The 17188-nt window shown below is 44.9% G+C and overlaps 3 protein-coding genes across 7 annotated transcripts in view; 2 read left to right on the top strand and 1 right to left on the bottom strand.

Moving 5' to 3' along the window:
* LOC142557356 (protein FAM91A1) overlaps window positions 1–3510 on the top strand; it is a 35867-nt gene extending 32357 nt beyond the window's left edge. For all 4 annotated transcript variants that reach the window (XM_075669130.1, XM_075669128.1, XM_075669132.1 and 1 more), the window contains 3 exons: window positions 1411–1675; window positions 2173–2242; window positions 3144–3510. In XM_075669130.1, the coding sequence (XP_075525245.1) occupies window positions 1411–1675; window positions 2173–2242; window positions 3144–3239 (431 nt within the window). In that variant the 3' untranslated portion in view covers window positions 3240–3510. The remainder of the gene's footprint in view (window positions 1–1410; window positions 1676–2172; window positions 2243–3143) is intronic.
* Window positions 3511–3900: 390 nt separating this feature from the next.
* Window positions 3901–8276, bottom strand: Atac1 (Ada2a-containing complex component 1). Its single transcript, XM_075669140.1, has 2 exons — window positions 7773–8276; window positions 3901–6638 (listed from the first exon to the last, which is right to left on the bottom strand). Exons 1-2 carry the CDS (start codon window positions 8055–8057, stop codon window positions 5505–5507), a joined length of 1419 nt encoding a protein of 472 aa, XP_075525255.1. The 5' UTR covers window positions 8058–8276; the 3' UTR covers window positions 3901–5504.
* A 249-nt stretch (window positions 8277–8525) lies between these two features.
* Tgs1 (Trimethylguanosine synthase 1) overlaps window positions 8526–17188 on the top strand; it is a 28713-nt gene continuing 20050 nt past the window's right edge. Inside the window, exons 1-4 of one of the 2 annotated variants that reach the window (XM_075669126.1) lie at window positions 8526–9147; window positions 12259–12382; window positions 13755–13948; window positions 15572–16609. In XM_075669126.1, coding sequence (XP_075525241.1) covers window positions 8772–9147; window positions 12259–12382; window positions 13755–13948; window positions 15572–16609 — 1732 coding nt within the window. In that variant the 5' untranslated portion in view covers window positions 8526–8771. The remainder of the gene's footprint in view (window positions 9148–12258; window positions 12383–13754; window positions 13949–15571; window positions 16610–17188) is intronic. The other variant, XM_075669127.1, reaches the window with a different exon arrangement.

Below are 17188 nucleotides of genomic sequence, written 5' to 3'. Positions count from 1 at the left end.
ATATTATGCCACAATTTTTTTTCTTCACTATGTAGAAATGATATTAAATGATGTTCGTATTTGTTATAACCTTTCTGAATTCTAAATAAAGAAAAAAAAAGTAAAAGGAAAGACAACTTGCCATTGGTGGGAGCTGAACTCGCAACCTCTAGCTCTTAGCAGCGGCATGTCTCGTTTTCTTCCACGTCCATTACCCCCCCCCCTTCTTTATTAAGAGTATGGAATATGGAAAGCTTATCACAAATTCAAGCTTTGCTCGCAATTTCCACACTTAAAAAACAAAATTAATTCATTTTGTGTGCAGTTGCATCTTGATATAACAAACATAGATATATAACGAGTTTTCGTATATAACAAAGTAAACCTAAAGTTGTGAATTTTTCACCGATATCGCCATGTATACTTATAACGAATATCTTATGCATAACCAAGGTAGTATTTTCATTTTGGAAGCAACTTCGTTCGGATGAAGTTTGTCTTTTGGTTTGTCTGTTGCCGTTCTACTCTTCTACAAGAGGAGCTCTGAATGAAGTCGTTGTGTGACAACTGTGTGTCTGCCCCAATCCTCAGGACAGGTCAGTTTCTCATTATGACCGACCAACTAGCTGAAACTACTGGCCTTGTTCCATCACAAATGAAATGCCCAATTTTGTGGTGTTGGTGATTTCAATGAGTTCTAGCCACTTTACCTTATTGCTAAACTACTTCTTCCTTAGCTTCTTAAGAGCAACCAATCCTGTGGGCCCCTTTCGTTCGCACTGTATCAGCAGTGGCACCAGAAAACTGCCGGTCATGCATTTTTGACAGCCAAGTTAGCCAAAGAAAAACCAGTATTTTGTGCCATAGTTTATCATCACTACGTGTTCTTGATGTGTTCCACAAAACGTGCCCCACGTGTTGAACTCATGTACGTAACTTTCTTGTTCCACTTAGCCGTAACGTCTATTATTTGTCAAACATTCTAGCTGTGCAGCAAAACTGGTGCCAGCTGGAGGATTCTATATACTTATAGGCTATCGTAACTCTTGTAGTCATTGTCACCCACCAAGTTCAGCAGGCTCTTTCAGAGGGCTTAATTGGAACTCCTTTGGGACCCGTGCATGTAAACATAGAAACGTCTACTGACTGAGAAGCGCATCTTTTTTTGGATAATGAGCTCTGTCTTGGTATCTTTCAAGCAGCTGAATGTTGTTAGGAATGTGAGCTTTGGACCCCATTACAATGTCCAGCTGGAACGATGCAACACAAATTGTTAGAATAATTTCACAGTGTTGTCTTTCTTTTTAAGGAGTCAGCATCTTTGTTGCACAAAAATGTGAATATTTACTAACTGCAGGCCGCAGTTCTTCACTGAAATTGATTAAAAGTTGCTTACGGCTTGTCCGAATTTCGTGTTTCTGCATGATGCAGGGAACAAGCTTGTCAATCACCCAGCCTTGCAGCGGCTCTCAGAGGAGCTTCAACTTGGCTGTTCGTGTGGCTACGTCACACTCATGCGGATACGAGCCCGGGAACCCATCGATATAGACGAGCCGCCCGACGACGACGATGATGACGAGCGTCTTGAGGATTGGACGCTACTCGACTGTTGCTATGGCATTCCGCTCTTCGACAATGCACTCAACAAAGACGTCTGTGCCAAGATTCTCAAGCACAAGCTGTGCACCAAAGACAAGTACGTCGCAGCTGCATTTTACAGCCAGGCATAGCTTATACAGGGCAACATTACATGCATTGATATTCCGTCCCAGAAATGCCATGTCGTCATTTTTTGTATTGAGCGTGGGAAAGCGTACCTCATTGATTTCGCGACTTTGAATTAGCAAAAAGCGTCGTATTTACCCGATTCTAACGCGCCCTTTATTGTAACACACACCCTAGTTTTTGTACTTCAAGAAATCATAAATGGAATGGCATTGATTGCCCACTCTTAATGTTTTATTGTAAGAGAAGAAGAGTGATGGCGATTTGTGCTCACTTAGAAAAAACAAAACTACGGTAAAGCCTCAACTTGAAGCTGTAAAAAACAGGAAAAATTGCTAGATAAGGGGAGTTTCGAGAGTTTCTGTCCTGCCAATTTTACTAGCATGTCTGTGAAAGTTACAAGGCTGACGTTTCTTCGTTGATTCTCCTCACGTTTTCCACTGCACATCCCCCTCTTCCATTTTGCAGCCTGAAGCAGCTGACCAAGTCAAATCGGCGGCTGGCATTGCGGCTTCTCGACTTCATCTCTGACTACGAGGTGAGGACTGCATGACTGCTCATTTCCTGAAGAGAGCGGCTAATTTAGGAACTGCGTCCTTGCAAACATTAGAAATTGCCTTTGTTCTCCATCTGCATGCCACAGCAGCATAACACACTTGGCATGCATTAATACATTTTAGAGCAGAGATGCAGTCAGAAGCGCCTTAGGATGCATTTGACACACTTAAAGGGGCAGTAAAGAGGAACACACAATCAATTTAGATTGATAACGTATTCTTTTCACACCCTATGTTCTTAATTTCGGGATAATAAGTTGACTATGAGAAGAGATAATGTAAGTAAATGTTTATTGCTTAAAGGGGCCCTGAAACACTTTCTGAACATAGTAATAAAATGTTGCCAATCTCTCGTAGAGGGTGTCGTGAAAATGCGAGCCAAAGGCTACTGCGCTGCGTGCAGCAGGGAATTTATAATCTTCTGTCAAAAACAGCAAAAAATCACTTGCTCTCGCTTCCGCAAGGTCATCATGCAGCAGCATCGTAACTGCTGGACCGACCAACACTTTTGGCTGATTTTGTGATTGGGAGAGCGTTCCCAGTAACAAATAATTGCTAATTTTGATTTAACTAAATAAAGCATGTATATGCCTTTAGTTAAATCAAAATGGGCACTCCCGGAGGAGCTGTCTCGAACTGTCTATGATCTTAAAAAAATAAAAAAAATAAAGAGATTATTGGGTCTTTGCACTGCCAGTCTTCATACGACAATTGTGCTTAGCTGCGTGTTGCCTACGAGATAGCAGCATGCTGCTGCTATCTCGTAGGCTCGTAGGCATGAAGTGAAAACGTTCTCTTGCTTAGATTGTCGATTCACTGCTGTCGATTTGACATTTGAAGCCTTCCTCACTGCAGGGAGTTTTATTGCTACCTGTATTGCAGGCCGACCCCTTGGTGCTGAATACGGAAACGCTGCCCCTTCCAACGCAGAACCTCCTTTTTCACGATGGAACGTTGAGCGTGTGGGACGGATGTTGACATGATGGCAAGATGTCGTCGAATAAAACAGGAATTTGTTAGCCGGTTGTGTGCTGGCTATATTTTCAAAGACAAACAAAGATGCTCTTTTCAAGCTCAACTTTGAGATTACACGAGGGTTGTACTTGAGTACAAAAGAAAATCGTTTTAGAAATTAAAAATAAAACTGAGGGAACAATCTTTCAGCAGTTGGTTCATTGGCAAAGTTGGGTCAGGTAAAATTGAAGCTGGAGATTGACCAACCTGCTACTATACCAAGTATGCATAAAAACCGCACGTTGAATGCGAGTGTCTGAATTACCATCACTTCGTAATTTCCAGCCATATTGCAGATTCATCACAAGAGAGTTATCTGAAAAAAAAAAAAGAAGAAAAGAAGTGCTGCCCTGTGGTTGCAATGGCTATGCAAGCTTACGCTTTCATTAAATGTTGGGATTGAATCACAATGTTTGCATCAAGCGATCATACTTATGGTCTACTCAGCCATATGACCCGACTAGCCCAGTAACATGTACCTCTGAGTTACGAAAACAGACTATCTGCTTTAGTCACCACTCCACAGCTTGATTCTCATTAAAGTAGTAATATAACAGTTTAATTATCATTAAACTAGTAATACAACACTAAAGGACAGACTATGTATAATTAAGGCTGATGCTAATATACTTTGCAAGCATGTATTTCTGCACTTTACAAGGGGAGACTGCTTTCAAAGACTATTTTTCTTATTTCTTGACCAAAGTTAGTGAAACTTAGTGCACCTTTATTGAAGCCGATACCAAAAATGCAATTGTTTTTGTACCTTAATTAGTTCTTCAGGTACTGAAGAACTAATTTTCACTTTCACTTTTTACTCTGAAAATAATTAAAACATAACCACTTTTTAAAAATGTGATATTAGCATGTGTGTAAACACTCGACAGTATAACGAAGATGCTGATGAAAGCAGGTTATTGAGGTATTATTTCTGATCTTGTGCATTGAAGCTTAGTGCCTCAAAACAGGCAATTTTCACCATTCAATTTTTTTTTTTTAATTTTAAAGCAGGCTCCGAAACCTGTCCTTGACAATCAGGTGGAGGACAGCGCCATCTCTTGAAGTATAAAAATGTGCTTCTGTAAAGTACTCAATCCTTTCTGGCCCAATGATTCCTGTAGGAATCAATGTTTTGCAGAAGATATCCGACATTGGGAAAAAAACGAACACCAAAAGTATTCTCAGGAATGAGAGTGCCAGCAATGCTAATGAAATAATTTGTCACCTTTGCGCTGCAGATAAGTATGGCTCCTCATGATACTTCAGAAATGCCCACGCATTGCATCATGCTGAGGTTAGGCCTCTGCACTTTATTTTTGGAGCCCGCTGCATAATGCATATAACCTGCCCTGGGCGGCAAAAAAATGGTCTTCAAATATAATCTGTGGAAACATTGCACATTATGTGAAGTATTAAGAACCCTATGCTGCTTCCCCACCTTGAGCTGTCGGCAGTTCATGAGAAAAACATTTGATTCATTGCCAGGAACTGTCCTGATCCCAGACCACAACAAATTTTTCTTCAACTATGAAGTTATGTTTCTGAGAAACCTGTTTTACTTTCTTTTTGTAGCTTCATGCTACATATGGGTGGATATCAATCTTTTCCTCTCCTGAACCTTCCTCCGCCTTGCATAATTCCACAGCACTAACTTGCTATATCCAGTGGGGAATCATTTCTTTATTTTTCTTCTTTGGTCATTCAGAAGCACCTAATATAAAATTTTCATTTCAGTGAAAAAATTTTGATCAGGAAGTGTTAAGTTAATGAGAAAAATGTCGCATAACTGTTGCATAATTAAAAGAGAATATTGTGTATTTTGCTTCCAAAAGTTATTTCTGAAGTCGAAGAAAACAGCACACTGGTGGCTCATTTACCCTGAATTACTCACATTACACATGAAACAAATTAGACACATTAAATCACAGTAATTCACCGCAACACCGCTACCGCTCCAAGCTGCCACTGAAAAAGGTGGCAGTCTGCACACATAACAGTAAGGAGGTGAGTGGCACGGCAGTGAAATTGCGTTGAGTTCGAAGCTGTGTTCCTCCTCACCGCAAGAAGCGTCTACAGAAACGCGCATATGTGCAAATTGTCACACGAGCTACGTTGCACAAATTGTAACACAGAGTACACGAAATGCACATCTGTATAATCGCTGCATAAGCTACAGTACAATGCACACTGTAGCGCAACACTGCAGTCTTCAGTCACCGTCCTCAGCCGTCAGCTGGAGCCAGGGAAGTAGTTGGGGTCGAGGTAGTTGTAATCGGCACCTGTGAAACTCATGTAGTCCCTGTCGTGGAATGTCGAGCTGTCTTGTGCTACGTGAACGGCCTCCAAGTGGTGGTCCTCCTTGTGAGTCGCCGTCTCGTGCATGCAGTCGACACAGTCGCTGCAAAAATCGATGGAGGCGTCCGCGGGGCAGTCGGTGCAGTGCCACCTGGTGCCCACAATAGGATCGCACTCGCACCGGTCGCAGCGGAACCCCACATGCTGCGCGAGTCCAGCCTGTTTCATTCGTTCCTTGCGGACCTTCCTGAGAGCCATGAGTTCCTGGTACTCGGGGGACTCCTTTACGGCAGCATCCACCTGCACGTCGTCGTCCTCTGCAGGTGCCGCTTCAGGCTTATCCTGGCTTCCGTTTTGCATCTCCAGGTAGCCCCAGGATGAAGAGCAGGAGTCGTCGTCTGCTTCTGACATGAAGACAGGCGGTCTGTGAGAGGCAAAGAATGTCGAGTGGGAGTACATGTAGCTTGACGACCTTGCAGGACCGTGATGGTGGTAGCTCCTCCGGGAGTGCCCAGAACCTAACCTGCGTGGTGCTGCGACATTGGGTATCCTGCCGGGAACAGGCAGGCCAGCCTTGGCCAGCTTGATAAAATACTTCTGGACGCGGCTGGCAACCTGGGTCGGAGTCCGATTTCCCAGAGCGTTTGCAATCTTTTGCCACCGCCTGCTTTCCACTTCCTCCGGTGGATACTTGATGAGCAGATCTTCAAGCTGCTTCTGTTCCTCCGCCGTCCACAGCTGGTTAAACGTCGCAGGCTTGTTCTCATTAAAGACACGTCCTCTGATCAGAACGTTGCTGCTGCCTGACCCGTTGCTTTGAGCCCGAGATGTGGCCGCATGTCTGGGCTCAACCTTGGCTGCATTCCTCGTCAGCTGACGCTTTCCCTCAATCCCTTGCTGAATGCCCATGAGGCTGTACTGGCTCCAGTCTATGTCTGGCAGCGGGGCAACCAGTTGTGGAAGTGGAATACCAAGGTCTTCCTTCTTCTGGAGCCTCTCGACGAATCTGACTGGGTCTGCCAGAGCATCTTCGCGGACTTCAATGAGCTTTTCAATATCTTGTATGACCTGAAGCACAAGAAAATGAGTAGGTCAAGGAAAGTCCCACCCGCATGCTATGAATACATCACCTTTGCCTACAGTCCACGAGCTCAGGGTAGTTGGGATGTCATTCCTGGAATTCCAATTCATAGACAGGTGTGGACACAAAGTGGAAGGTGCTGTTACATTGCACTACATCTTTCCCTCTCTGTTCATCTGTTTGCAAGTTGATTCTATAGATGCACTAGGGTTGAGGATTGAGCGAGTTGGTATTGCATTATAAAACTGGTACAGTACAACATGGGAAGAAACAAGCCAAGCCAGCCAGATAAAAGAACATCGCTGACTTCCAATTGGTTCATTGGCAGGTTGCACGACATACATCTAAGCTACATAGATGCACTGCTAACTAGCCTTAATTCTCAAGTCAACAAACCCAGGCTGTTCCATCTTATCAACTTATCAGTTCTATCTTATCAGATGGGACTTTGTGTAACGGTGTTCCTGCTGTTGGTCTCTAGGCATGCAGATAAAGCACATAGCAGCACTTTGCAAATGTGGAAGTCAGCTTGTAGTCTGACGCCTCTGTCAGTTGCGAAAAAAAAAAAAAAAAAAAACGTTTTGGCCACCGGTACTGTTGTGCACTGTTGTCCAGCATCAAATTGTTCTAGCTTATATAGTTAATGAAACATTTCCAGTCGTAGCTGGGACAAGTTGGCACTAGTAAGTGCCTCAACTAGTTTTGACCGAGTTGGGCAGTCGCTTAATTACTTTTCCCAGGATGCAAGTCTGGAACCAGTAGATAAGACCCAAATGGTACCAAACTGGTCGCGCCTGCCGCAGACGGCGACGAAAAATGTAAGAGGTCTTGCCCCGATATCTCGGCGCACCTTTTTCGCAGCCCAAGTGTAGCTTTAAAAGAGAAGATACAGCACGTTGTTTTGTTTTTGCCGGCCGACAACACTCGTATTTACGTTCCACATGACTGTTTCCTGAGGCTACCTGATGTTCGTCCAGGCTAGTGTTGTATACCAGGATCAGTACGGTCCCCTCGAGAGAGTCATTTGAAGTTCGACGATGCGACTAACCGCCACTGCCGCAACCGCGTGCAACGATAGACTTCTGGCTGTCTTTAGTTACGTGCTAATAGATTGTTCTCACCTGCACACGCTGCGCTTCGAGCACTGCGAGCGTCTTCAGCATGTTGCGATAGTCCGAATTGCCGCGCAGCGCCAGGTGGTCCGATTCAAAAAAGAACTCTCCGATGTCGTCGGGGTCCTCGCTGTCTTGCTCTTGGCTTCCGCCGTCCGCGGGCGAAAACCATTCCATCGTTTCGGAAGCTGTTTGCGACGAAGAATCATCGTAGTTGGGGTCGTGCGCTTGGCTGCACCCTGGGTTGGCAGTGGAAGTCGACGGCAGCGGCTGCTTTTCAGAGCCGGCCTCCATCGCACCGTCACAAGCTACCACTCCGATGGCGAACAGTAGCACGTCTTAAGTGAGACAGTAGCGCAGGAGGACAACATTTCAACTCCTAAACGCCTGCAACTTAATTAAGCAGGTCTTTTGAGAACAGCACGGCCGCAAAACACACATTTCAGCTTCAATTACGACCTCACGTCAGCACGCTTCGAGAATCGGCGAAAAACGAAACTTAGCCGACTGACCGCAGCGGCATCTACACCATAGAGTCTACACTGCCCAGATGTATTTTTTTCTTTCTGTTCAAACGTCACAAATAACTCACCACCACACAGCGTAGTTCAATTATTTCATTTTAAAACTACAAATTGTTTAGTAATAGCAGTATTAGGGTTAAATTACAGAAAGTCAACACCACTAATGCAAAAAAGCGTTTTTGTTGGTAACAAGATTGTGGCGTCCTCTATAAAATCAAAGTTCTTGCTTTGCAGGGTTATGGCCAAGCCTTAATAACTATGATCACACGTGTTTCCGTGCGTGTTTCGTTTTGTTGACAAACGCAAGTGTATAACGCGCGCGAGTGTCTCATCATCGTGGTTGACGCTACGTGTTGTGCGACGCGACTTCTTTCAGTAGCCACTGGCTACTTCGACGCGCCCGAGCTCTCCCGAGAATGAGCGTTTACTTTCGGGAACAAAAGTAGCGGGCAAACTTTATGTTCTACTGCCCGTCGACGCTGTCATGGTACCCGCCGGACTGCGTGTTCCACGGACCGGGTGTTCACGAATCATCTGCAGCGACCAGTACGTCATGCCCGACCTGTCGACGTGCAGAGACTGGCACCTCGCGGCTCTGTTGTTTCTGAGCCGGGCGGCCAAGCCGCATGATGCCACGTCGGTGCTAGCCGGCATCGAACGCCTCGTGGATCCTGCGCGCCTAAACATCATGGGGCCGTACGATTGCGATCACATCTGGTTGCTCAGGTTTACGGACGCCGAAGCCCGCGACAAAGTCGTCGGGGCGTCGGACCTCGAGTGCGCCGGTCATCCGGCTTTCTGCGTCGAGCCGCAGCCCGAACATTCGCTTCACCGCGGACGCTGCGTCGGCGGAGCTCTGGGTGCGTCGTCTCTCGGTGTAGCGAATTACTCGTAACGGCGACCATTGCTGGCCCCTTTTCTTTCTTTCTTTTTTATGCGTTAGCATTGGGAGTGTTAAACTGGAAAAAAAAAAAAAAACGTGGGTGTCGGAAGCCGGTCACGTGGTAGAGGTGCACACACGCACGTACGCACACACGCACGTACGCACGCGCGCGCGCGCGCGCAGCGGTGTGCGAATAGTGCTTTTTGAGACTGAATCGAATGCAAATCTAATAGTGCCAGAAGCGAATCTAATCAAATAGAATATCTAGTACGTTTTGAATAGGTTTCGCATAATGAATAGCCATTATCAAGATTAATATTGGATGATGTTCACATCCCACTATTCTTAAGTTTAGCAGGTTTCTGTCATTACATATTTTGTGAAGCATTGTTTATTTGAAAGCAGAAATGGAGCATTAGGAGCAGACAAGCAGTTCCTTCGCATGCACATGCAGGGCTCTTCAGAGAGTGCAAATTATCGCTGCACAGCCTGTAAAGTATGGCTACCTAAGTGACGTAACCTGCTCCACTATGCATGTCCTCACGCTTATGCATATACTATGCCCGCAGGACGGAAAAGTTACTATACTTTTGCTCCAATTTTAGGTTTACTTGGGCGCAGTTGACGTCTGAAAATATTTGAAAAGTATTCGAAAAATATTCGCAGTTATGAATAGGATACTATTCAATTTGCTATTTGCAAGTTTCAAACATTTGCACGTCCCTAAAATATATATATACATATATATAGTGCGACTGAGGGCAGTCTGCTTCGGACAACAGTTGTACTTCTGCTACTCGAAGAAGCAGGATGCGTGCTGAGTGAGGAGCTCCTCAACCACAATTTGCAATGTGGTGAACACAGTTTGAATCATGGATCCAGGACCTCAGAGAGGTGTGATGTAGTGCCGATGCATTTCTCGCATTTACCGCTAGATTGCTGCTGAATTTTTTTTTAATGCTCATTTTCGTTAGCTAACAAAAATAGCAAGCTCACTTACAAAATATATTTTTGGCCTGGGGCTTACCCATACTCACTAAACTCACACCAAGTCATACTCACTTGGTGGCTCGGACTCACTCACTAGGAGTCAATAAGGTTTATGTACGGTTAAGCTCCCTGCCTTTCCTTCTTGTTTCTCTCTCTCAGGTTCATGCAATCACAAAGGGACTACTGCTGGGCCAGTAAATGTGTCTGCAGTGTACCAGCTAACCCAACAGCGTGTTCCTTTTAAGCTATGCATGCTTAAATATGTCCTGGAGTGAGTATATCCGAGAACCACGCCACAGAGAAGCCTGGGGCCATATTTTCCCTGTTCAAGGTTGACCGCATTTGGGCACATTTTCCCTTTAAGATAACTGGGAGCTCCACCAAGGTGCAATGTCTCACTGGAGGGTTCGGCGTTTTGCGCATGGGCTTAGCCAATTGGCGTCCACCCCTGAAATTTATGTATCCTGCAAAATTGTCTACCCAGAATACGACCCCTGGATAATTTGCTTGATCTCCTGGCACCTTACAGCAGCAAAATTTTTCATCTAGTTGACAAAGTGGGTTTTTTCGCATGTCCTCACTCAGGCCTATAGGTTTCCACAGACTCTGCCCTTGGATGTACAGTTAGATTCACTCATGATCATGTGGACTCAGTGTCACATGTAGTCTAATGAAGCGAGAAAAAAATTGGATTAATGTGCGGGGAAGACTTGCTTGAATTCACTCAAACTTTCACACGTTCTGATTCACTGGGACTCACTCTGACTGACTGACACCAGTGTGGATCACCTTGACTTGTTTAGACTTGCTCAGACTTGGACTCAATTTGTCTCACTCAAACTCACTCTCGTCAATGGCGCTGGCTCTCAGTGAGCTTGACCAACTTGTGGCTTCACACTTTCTTCAGGGACCTCGAGTTGTCAGTTAATATCGTTAGTTAGTCTCTTAGTTAGTCGGTCAGTCTGCTGGCCCCCTGGTTCGAGTTGCCCCAGTGAGTTTCCTGGTCAGACGGTGGTTTTTTAAATCGAGCTCTACTAGGTTTGCTCGGTATTTGTGTAACACATCTTGAGAACAGCACAATGCACTCACATGAAAGTCTGACATCTCTCTCGAGCACAGCACAATGCACTCACATGAAAGTCTGACATCTCTCTCGAGCACAGTGCACTCAATGCATACATTGTGCAAAATGTCAAGAAAATGCAATGGGCTCAAGCATGGACAGATCATTCACGCCCAGTAGCGTAACTCAAACGCAAATATTTACAGGCAGTCTTGTGGTAATAATCCGTGCGGTGTGGGCAAGACGAGACCACCTGAGATGCCTAGGCAGATCTTCAAAGTAGTGTAAAGCCGAAAGATAATGACGGCGCTATGCAGCAAACGGTTCGGGCAACAATGTTTGCATAGACGCGTCGAAAGCCTTCCGTTCTCCATCTTCTGACACAGGTTTTGGGACATGTTCAAAATTTTTGGTTCGATTTGTAAACCAGGGTGCATTTCTTGGCAACTGCTAACTTTGTCTTTCAGGGAAACCTAGTGGTTCTCTTCATAGCAGTTTGCTGATGTTTCATGGATCAACATTTTTTTTTAGTCAATTTATGGCCACAAAAGCATAGATCATTAGAGATGCAAAAAGGAAGAAGTGCTTGTATGCACTTGGCTTCAGCAGTTACAGCATTGTCTTGTTTCAAACAAAGTTGTGTTATTGATCGTGGATTACTAATAATTTCACCACGAAATAGCATTACCCAGTGTCAATTGATCAGTCTTACATTATCTGCGAAATGTGAGTGTCTGTATGTTACTTCCTAGCAGAAACTCTACTCAACCTAAAGAAGAAGAAAAAAACAATTAAATTATTAACTTAAATTTTATTGGCTAGACTACCATAATTATCTCTATGTCTGTAGACAGTTTCTCTTATAAAAAGGAGTTTTGCCGACTTTATTTAGATTTTATTGTGTAATGTTATCTACACACTTTAATCTGCTTTTACTTGTCTTTACAACACCTATGTGCCAATTTACGACTGTTCTGATCATGCATATTGCTTAAATTTATTTATTTATTTATATTGAGTGTCACACTCTTGCAGGCTGGCTGTGTGGCGCAAGTCACCCAGACTACTGGCTCCGGATATTGGATGTGTCGTTTCCTCCCGAAGGTGCCAAGTGCCTGCTTTCAAGATCTTATAGCTGGTATGGAGACTGGTTGAAAAGGTTTTTAATGACTTCATGTCCCTATTGTGAATTTATCTTGAATGTCTCTATTCGCCTGGAGTTTAAAAAACTAGCTCAAATGCATTGTGTGTATTACACCATTGTTATCTGGCTGATGCATCGAAGAGAGGTGCCAGAGATTAAGTAGTCCATTAGTAACTGACACTTCTAGTAAGCTCTAGTCAGTAGTCTCTTGGTGTGTGACGGTTCTTTAATCCTTGTAGTTGCATCACCAAGCATACCGTATATACTAGACAAGGGCCGCATCCCCGCTTTGGAGGTCGAAATTTTGGCAAAATATTCAGAGTGTCCCGCCAGAAAGTGAAGTTAGTTCTGTTGCCGCTAGATGAAGCTAGCTGCTTTTTCGTTGACGCCGGTCAGGCTGGCACCACCGCATGATTATTTCTTTCTGTGGCGCGTCGTCTCGGCTGTGTTGGCCGTGTTTCCAGTCAGATCGATGGCATTTCACCTCTAGAGAAGCGAGCCCTGCTTGGCTCAGTGCTGGTCAGGGATGACGGGTTGGCATCTCAGCATTTCTGGGAGTGACGAAAGCAAAAGCGAAATTGATAATAAAGACGTTTATAACATGTCATTTACGCCTCTCTTACCCTCTGCTACAGTTGTGGAAACAGTACAAACCTTTAGTGGGCCATCATCAGTCTGATTCGTGTAAGGGCGGCACCAAGCCGTGATTCTAGACAAAGTGCGGCCCTTATACTAGTGTCTGCGGTGCTTGTCACTTGATAGGACTCGTTGTTTTGATTGTTAAAAAAATTTTTAAACGTAATAACTTTCCAAGTCATGTTTTCTGGCGATGTAATCAACTATGTGTGTCACGGAATTGACTTCAGTGGTGCTTGCATGAATGACACCAAAATTAATTCCATGTGCCACTTGAACCTTGGCACGTTTTATTGAGCTGGCAACCACCTCCGTGATAAGACCAGAGCAGGCGTGCAAAGGGAAAAGAAGAAAGCAATCTGCAATTGGCTTACAGCTTCTGCTTCTGAAACTTTAAGCACCCTATAGTCACATATTACGAAGCCCAATTGGTCTTGAAACATAAGATTCTTGTTCTGTAAACTTAGACAGAGGATCTTCTGCGCATTTAAGTTCTACTAGCCAGACAGCCTTATTTTGAAAATGTTTATGTTTTAACTGCTAAATAAAATTGCAAGCCCGAAATAATGTGCTGATGCCTTACGATTCATGAACATCAAATGTGTTAGGATGAAATAGGCATAAATTATATGAAGATGACATGCATAGTATTTCGTAGTCTTTGTGTGCGTAATGGTACGAGTCCAGGCTATAAACTTTACTGTGAGTTTGTTGGCGACTGAGCTGGTGGACTGCTGTCCCTCGCTTGCAGGGAATGTGACATTGTGGGGCCGCGCTACGAGGAGTCGGACCTGGGCACAGAAGGGGACAATGTCGAGGACGAAGAGGAGTTTGAGAAGCGGCGACTCTTGGAGCAGGAAGCAGCTCTCATGGCCGAGATGGGCCTCCCGGTGTCCTTCACGTCAGCCAAGCGTGACAGTGGCAACAGAAGGGGTGATGGCTGTGGTGAGAGGCACCCATTCTTTTTTTGCCAATTCCTTTTTAGGAAAAAATAAATAAATAAATGCGGAAGCCCTGTACTGTAGCCCTGCTCCAGTGAAGCACAAACATGGGAACAAAAGGTGGATTTTTGTTTTACATATTCTTGAGTGTGTAATGTAATTGGCATGACTCAATCACCCGTGCTCTCCTACCTTCTCTTAATCTCTTCATATCCTCTCCTATTCTTCACTCACTCTTCCTAGTCTTCATTCTCTATGTACAGTTGGCCACAAAAGTTTATGGAACATTGGACTAGCAAAAAAAACTTTACTGATGTTGTGCTACACCACTGCTGCAACAAAGTAACCATGTAGTAGCACTCCATATTGGGCTGATGGGCAACTATGGTAAGGAGCATGTTGTGTTTGTACCATAATTCTACAATAGCAGTTGGATTGAGGAGATGCATGCCTCAACTTATGCCATGAAGTTCATTGGAAAAAGCACGCAAAGCCATTGACCTCAGCATTTCCCCTCCCTGTTTGCTGCGATGTCGCAATAAAGGCGCTCTTCATCAGTCTACCATTCTCCATGGCTGTAATTAAATAAAGGTGCTTGGTGCTGCACCATGCCTTCGCCCAATTTTTTTCACCTCGAACTTGAGTACAGTGGAAAGGTGGCAACGACTACAGTCAGCATGGCACCAGCATGGCTGCTACGCATGCGCTCTGAACTTGGTGCAATTGGTCTATTCCTACAAAGCCTTGGCATGTAACCTCGAATCCAAAATTTCAGTCTGTGGTAATCTTAGCCACCTACAAAGTGTAGTGGTTTCATTAAATCAGAAGAGCCGTGACTTAACAGAGTTTCACACACCGCATGCTGTGTGGCTTGTGTTCCGTGAACATTTGTGTCTGACTGCACCTTTTTCATGGTGGTAAAACATGTTGCGAAGCAAGACTGAGCACAAGGATGTAATAAGTTGAGATGCTAGACGCGCTCTAAGTGCTGACTTATCAAGTGCACTTCGCGACTTGACTGGTGCTTCGTGCATCTGGTGTCCCAGTTAAACAAGTCAGTGAACCACCATGTCTCGGAACGAAATGGACCTCTACAACACATTATTGCACCAAGAGCTAGATGTAGCCTGCTAACTCTTTTTTCTTCTCTTTGTGATAATTTTATGGATGCTTGAATAATATAAAAAAATGATTTGTAGCTTGAGTGTATTTAGCAACCCTACATGCCATGGTCGGGCATCACAGTTTCCTGTAGTTGACCAAGTGGCAATGTTTCTTCCCATTTGCAGTTCAGTTTTGTGTGATAGTACCTCGTAAGAGGTTACGTTGAACTGCTGCCAGAATTCGGAGAGTGTATGTAGCAAGAAGACAAGGGGAGTTGTTTTTATCAGTATTTGACGTTGATAAAAAGTTTGACAAGTCCCCTCATTGAAACATTGGTTCCAGAATGAGACGGCTTTTGTTGGAGTCCTGTTGCTTCTACAATCGAATGAACTATAAAATGCTGAAGCGGATGCTGCGTAGGTTGCTTCTGCTATCATAGGCAGCAGCCACATGTTGAGCTTTACATTGGCCATTAAGCATGGAGGCTTGAACCTTTTTTGCTCCCTTATTGTATTTTCCACAGAAAGCGAAGAGCTGCTGTGTTGTGACATGCCTGAAGATCAGAGCTCACCAGCAACTGTGGTCGACTGGCAGAATTTTTGGGAGAAGAACGGAGACAACCTCGTCTGGCAGTCTTGGGTGCATCGCTATGGCGAGTACATCTCCCCGGAGTACCTGGAAAGCTGCGCCGCTTCTGCAGATGGCCAAATGCCTTCTGCTACTAGAGATAATGCTGTGACACTACTAGATGGCGCTGACAAGAGAGGACATCCTGAAGACAAAGATACTTCTTCAGCACCCTCTACAGACCAGCCTGTTGGAGCTGGTGCTCAGCTGGAAAATGGGAGACTCAGTGGAGAGACTCGTCTTGTTGAGAACTATGTGGCCTCAACATTGCCTTCTGGCCAGGGTGACCAGTCCTGCAACAACGGCATCTGCAGTACCACCAACGAAGGTGTGCAAGATGACTGTGGACAGCTTCGTGGGTGTGGCCAAGACAAGCAGAAGAGAGGACAAGAGGAAGACAATGACGGAATTGCGGCTGCCGCTGCTCAGAAGTCCGACGACGAGCTGTGGAAGGAAGTGTGGGAGCAACATTACCTTGAGGTGTACAACCATTACTACAGCATGTTTGGTCACGACGGTGAGGGGGATGGCTGCAAGCAGCATTCGGAGCCAACAAATGCAGACTCCATTCCTGCAGATACAGAGCAGACGAACTTGGCTACGTCAGAGCAGATGGGCGCTGTCCAGTGCCACTCAGAGGCGATAAATGGTAGTCTGGCATCTGCTAGTGATAACAACAATGAGAACAGGGCTACAGATGCCTGTAATGCAGCTTATTGTGGAACTGTAAATCGTCTAGAAGGTAAGCAGGGTAGCAACTGTAGCATTGCAGAGCAAGTGGGCGCTGACTCAGTTACGAAAGGTGACAGTGAAGTCGATGAGGACATTGTCTTGCTCAAGGATGAGTGCGATGTGAAGCTCATGAAACAGATGGGCCTGCCTGTGCAATTTGCATCGGCTGGCAAACGAAAGAAGCCGAAGAAGAACAAAAAATGTGAGTGTTCCTGTTAAAGTCATCATTGTGCGCGTTCATCCTGCTAATTGGTGCTGGGTGAATGAAATTTCAAATGCATTGCTGTCCAGGAAAGCCTGTAATAGGCCCTTTCACACCATATGCTCATTAATGTTGAATTTATCTATTGTAAGCAAATAATGACTTCGTGTGTTCTATGCCACACAAGGTTTCCAGTGTGCACACACTGCATGCTATTCTATGTCCTAATGCTTGCTTGTTAATTTGTGTGCATTATCAGGAAAATGATGCTTCTTTAAAGGGGCCCTGAAACACTTTTTATTGAACTAGCAATTGCACTGACACTTCAGGTGCTCTCGCGCTGTCACAGTATCTGTGCTGCATGGACTGCCTGTGCAAGGTAGGTTAGGTCTCTAGGGATACAACAGATACTCTTGCATTTGACTTTGAAAAACAACGAAGCCGAATGGATGCACCGTTACACTCGGCTCAATCAGCTCTGCAGCGAAGCTAAGGCAGCATGCTGCCCTCCGCTGCTATATGAGTGTTGTGCGCAAGAATGCTACCGCTCCTGCTCTGCCGCTGTGTGCATGCAAGTGG

The sequence above is a fragment of the Dermacentor variabilis genome, chromosome 9 (genome assembly GCF_050947875.1).
Source record: "Dermacentor variabilis isolate Ectoservices chromosome 9, ASM5094787v1, whole genome shotgun sequence".
Classification (NCBI taxonomy): domain Eukaryota; kingdom Metazoa; phylum Arthropoda; class Arachnida; order Ixodida; family Ixodidae; genus Dermacentor; species Dermacentor variabilis.
Note: the sequence above shows the minus strand (reverse complement) of the source record. Positions and strands in the feature narration are given on the sequence as shown.

Excerpts from the sequence above, each read along its gene's own strand:
- Atac1 (XM_075669140.1), bottom strand. The coding sequence starts at position 8,057 with ATGGAGGCCGGCTCTGAAAAGCAGCCGCTGCCGTCGACTTCCACTGCC. Across the intron at positions 6,639-7,772 it reads TCGAAGCGCAGCGTGTGCAG|GTCATACAAGATATTGAAAA; the intron begins GTGAGAACAATC and ends CTTGTGCTTCAG.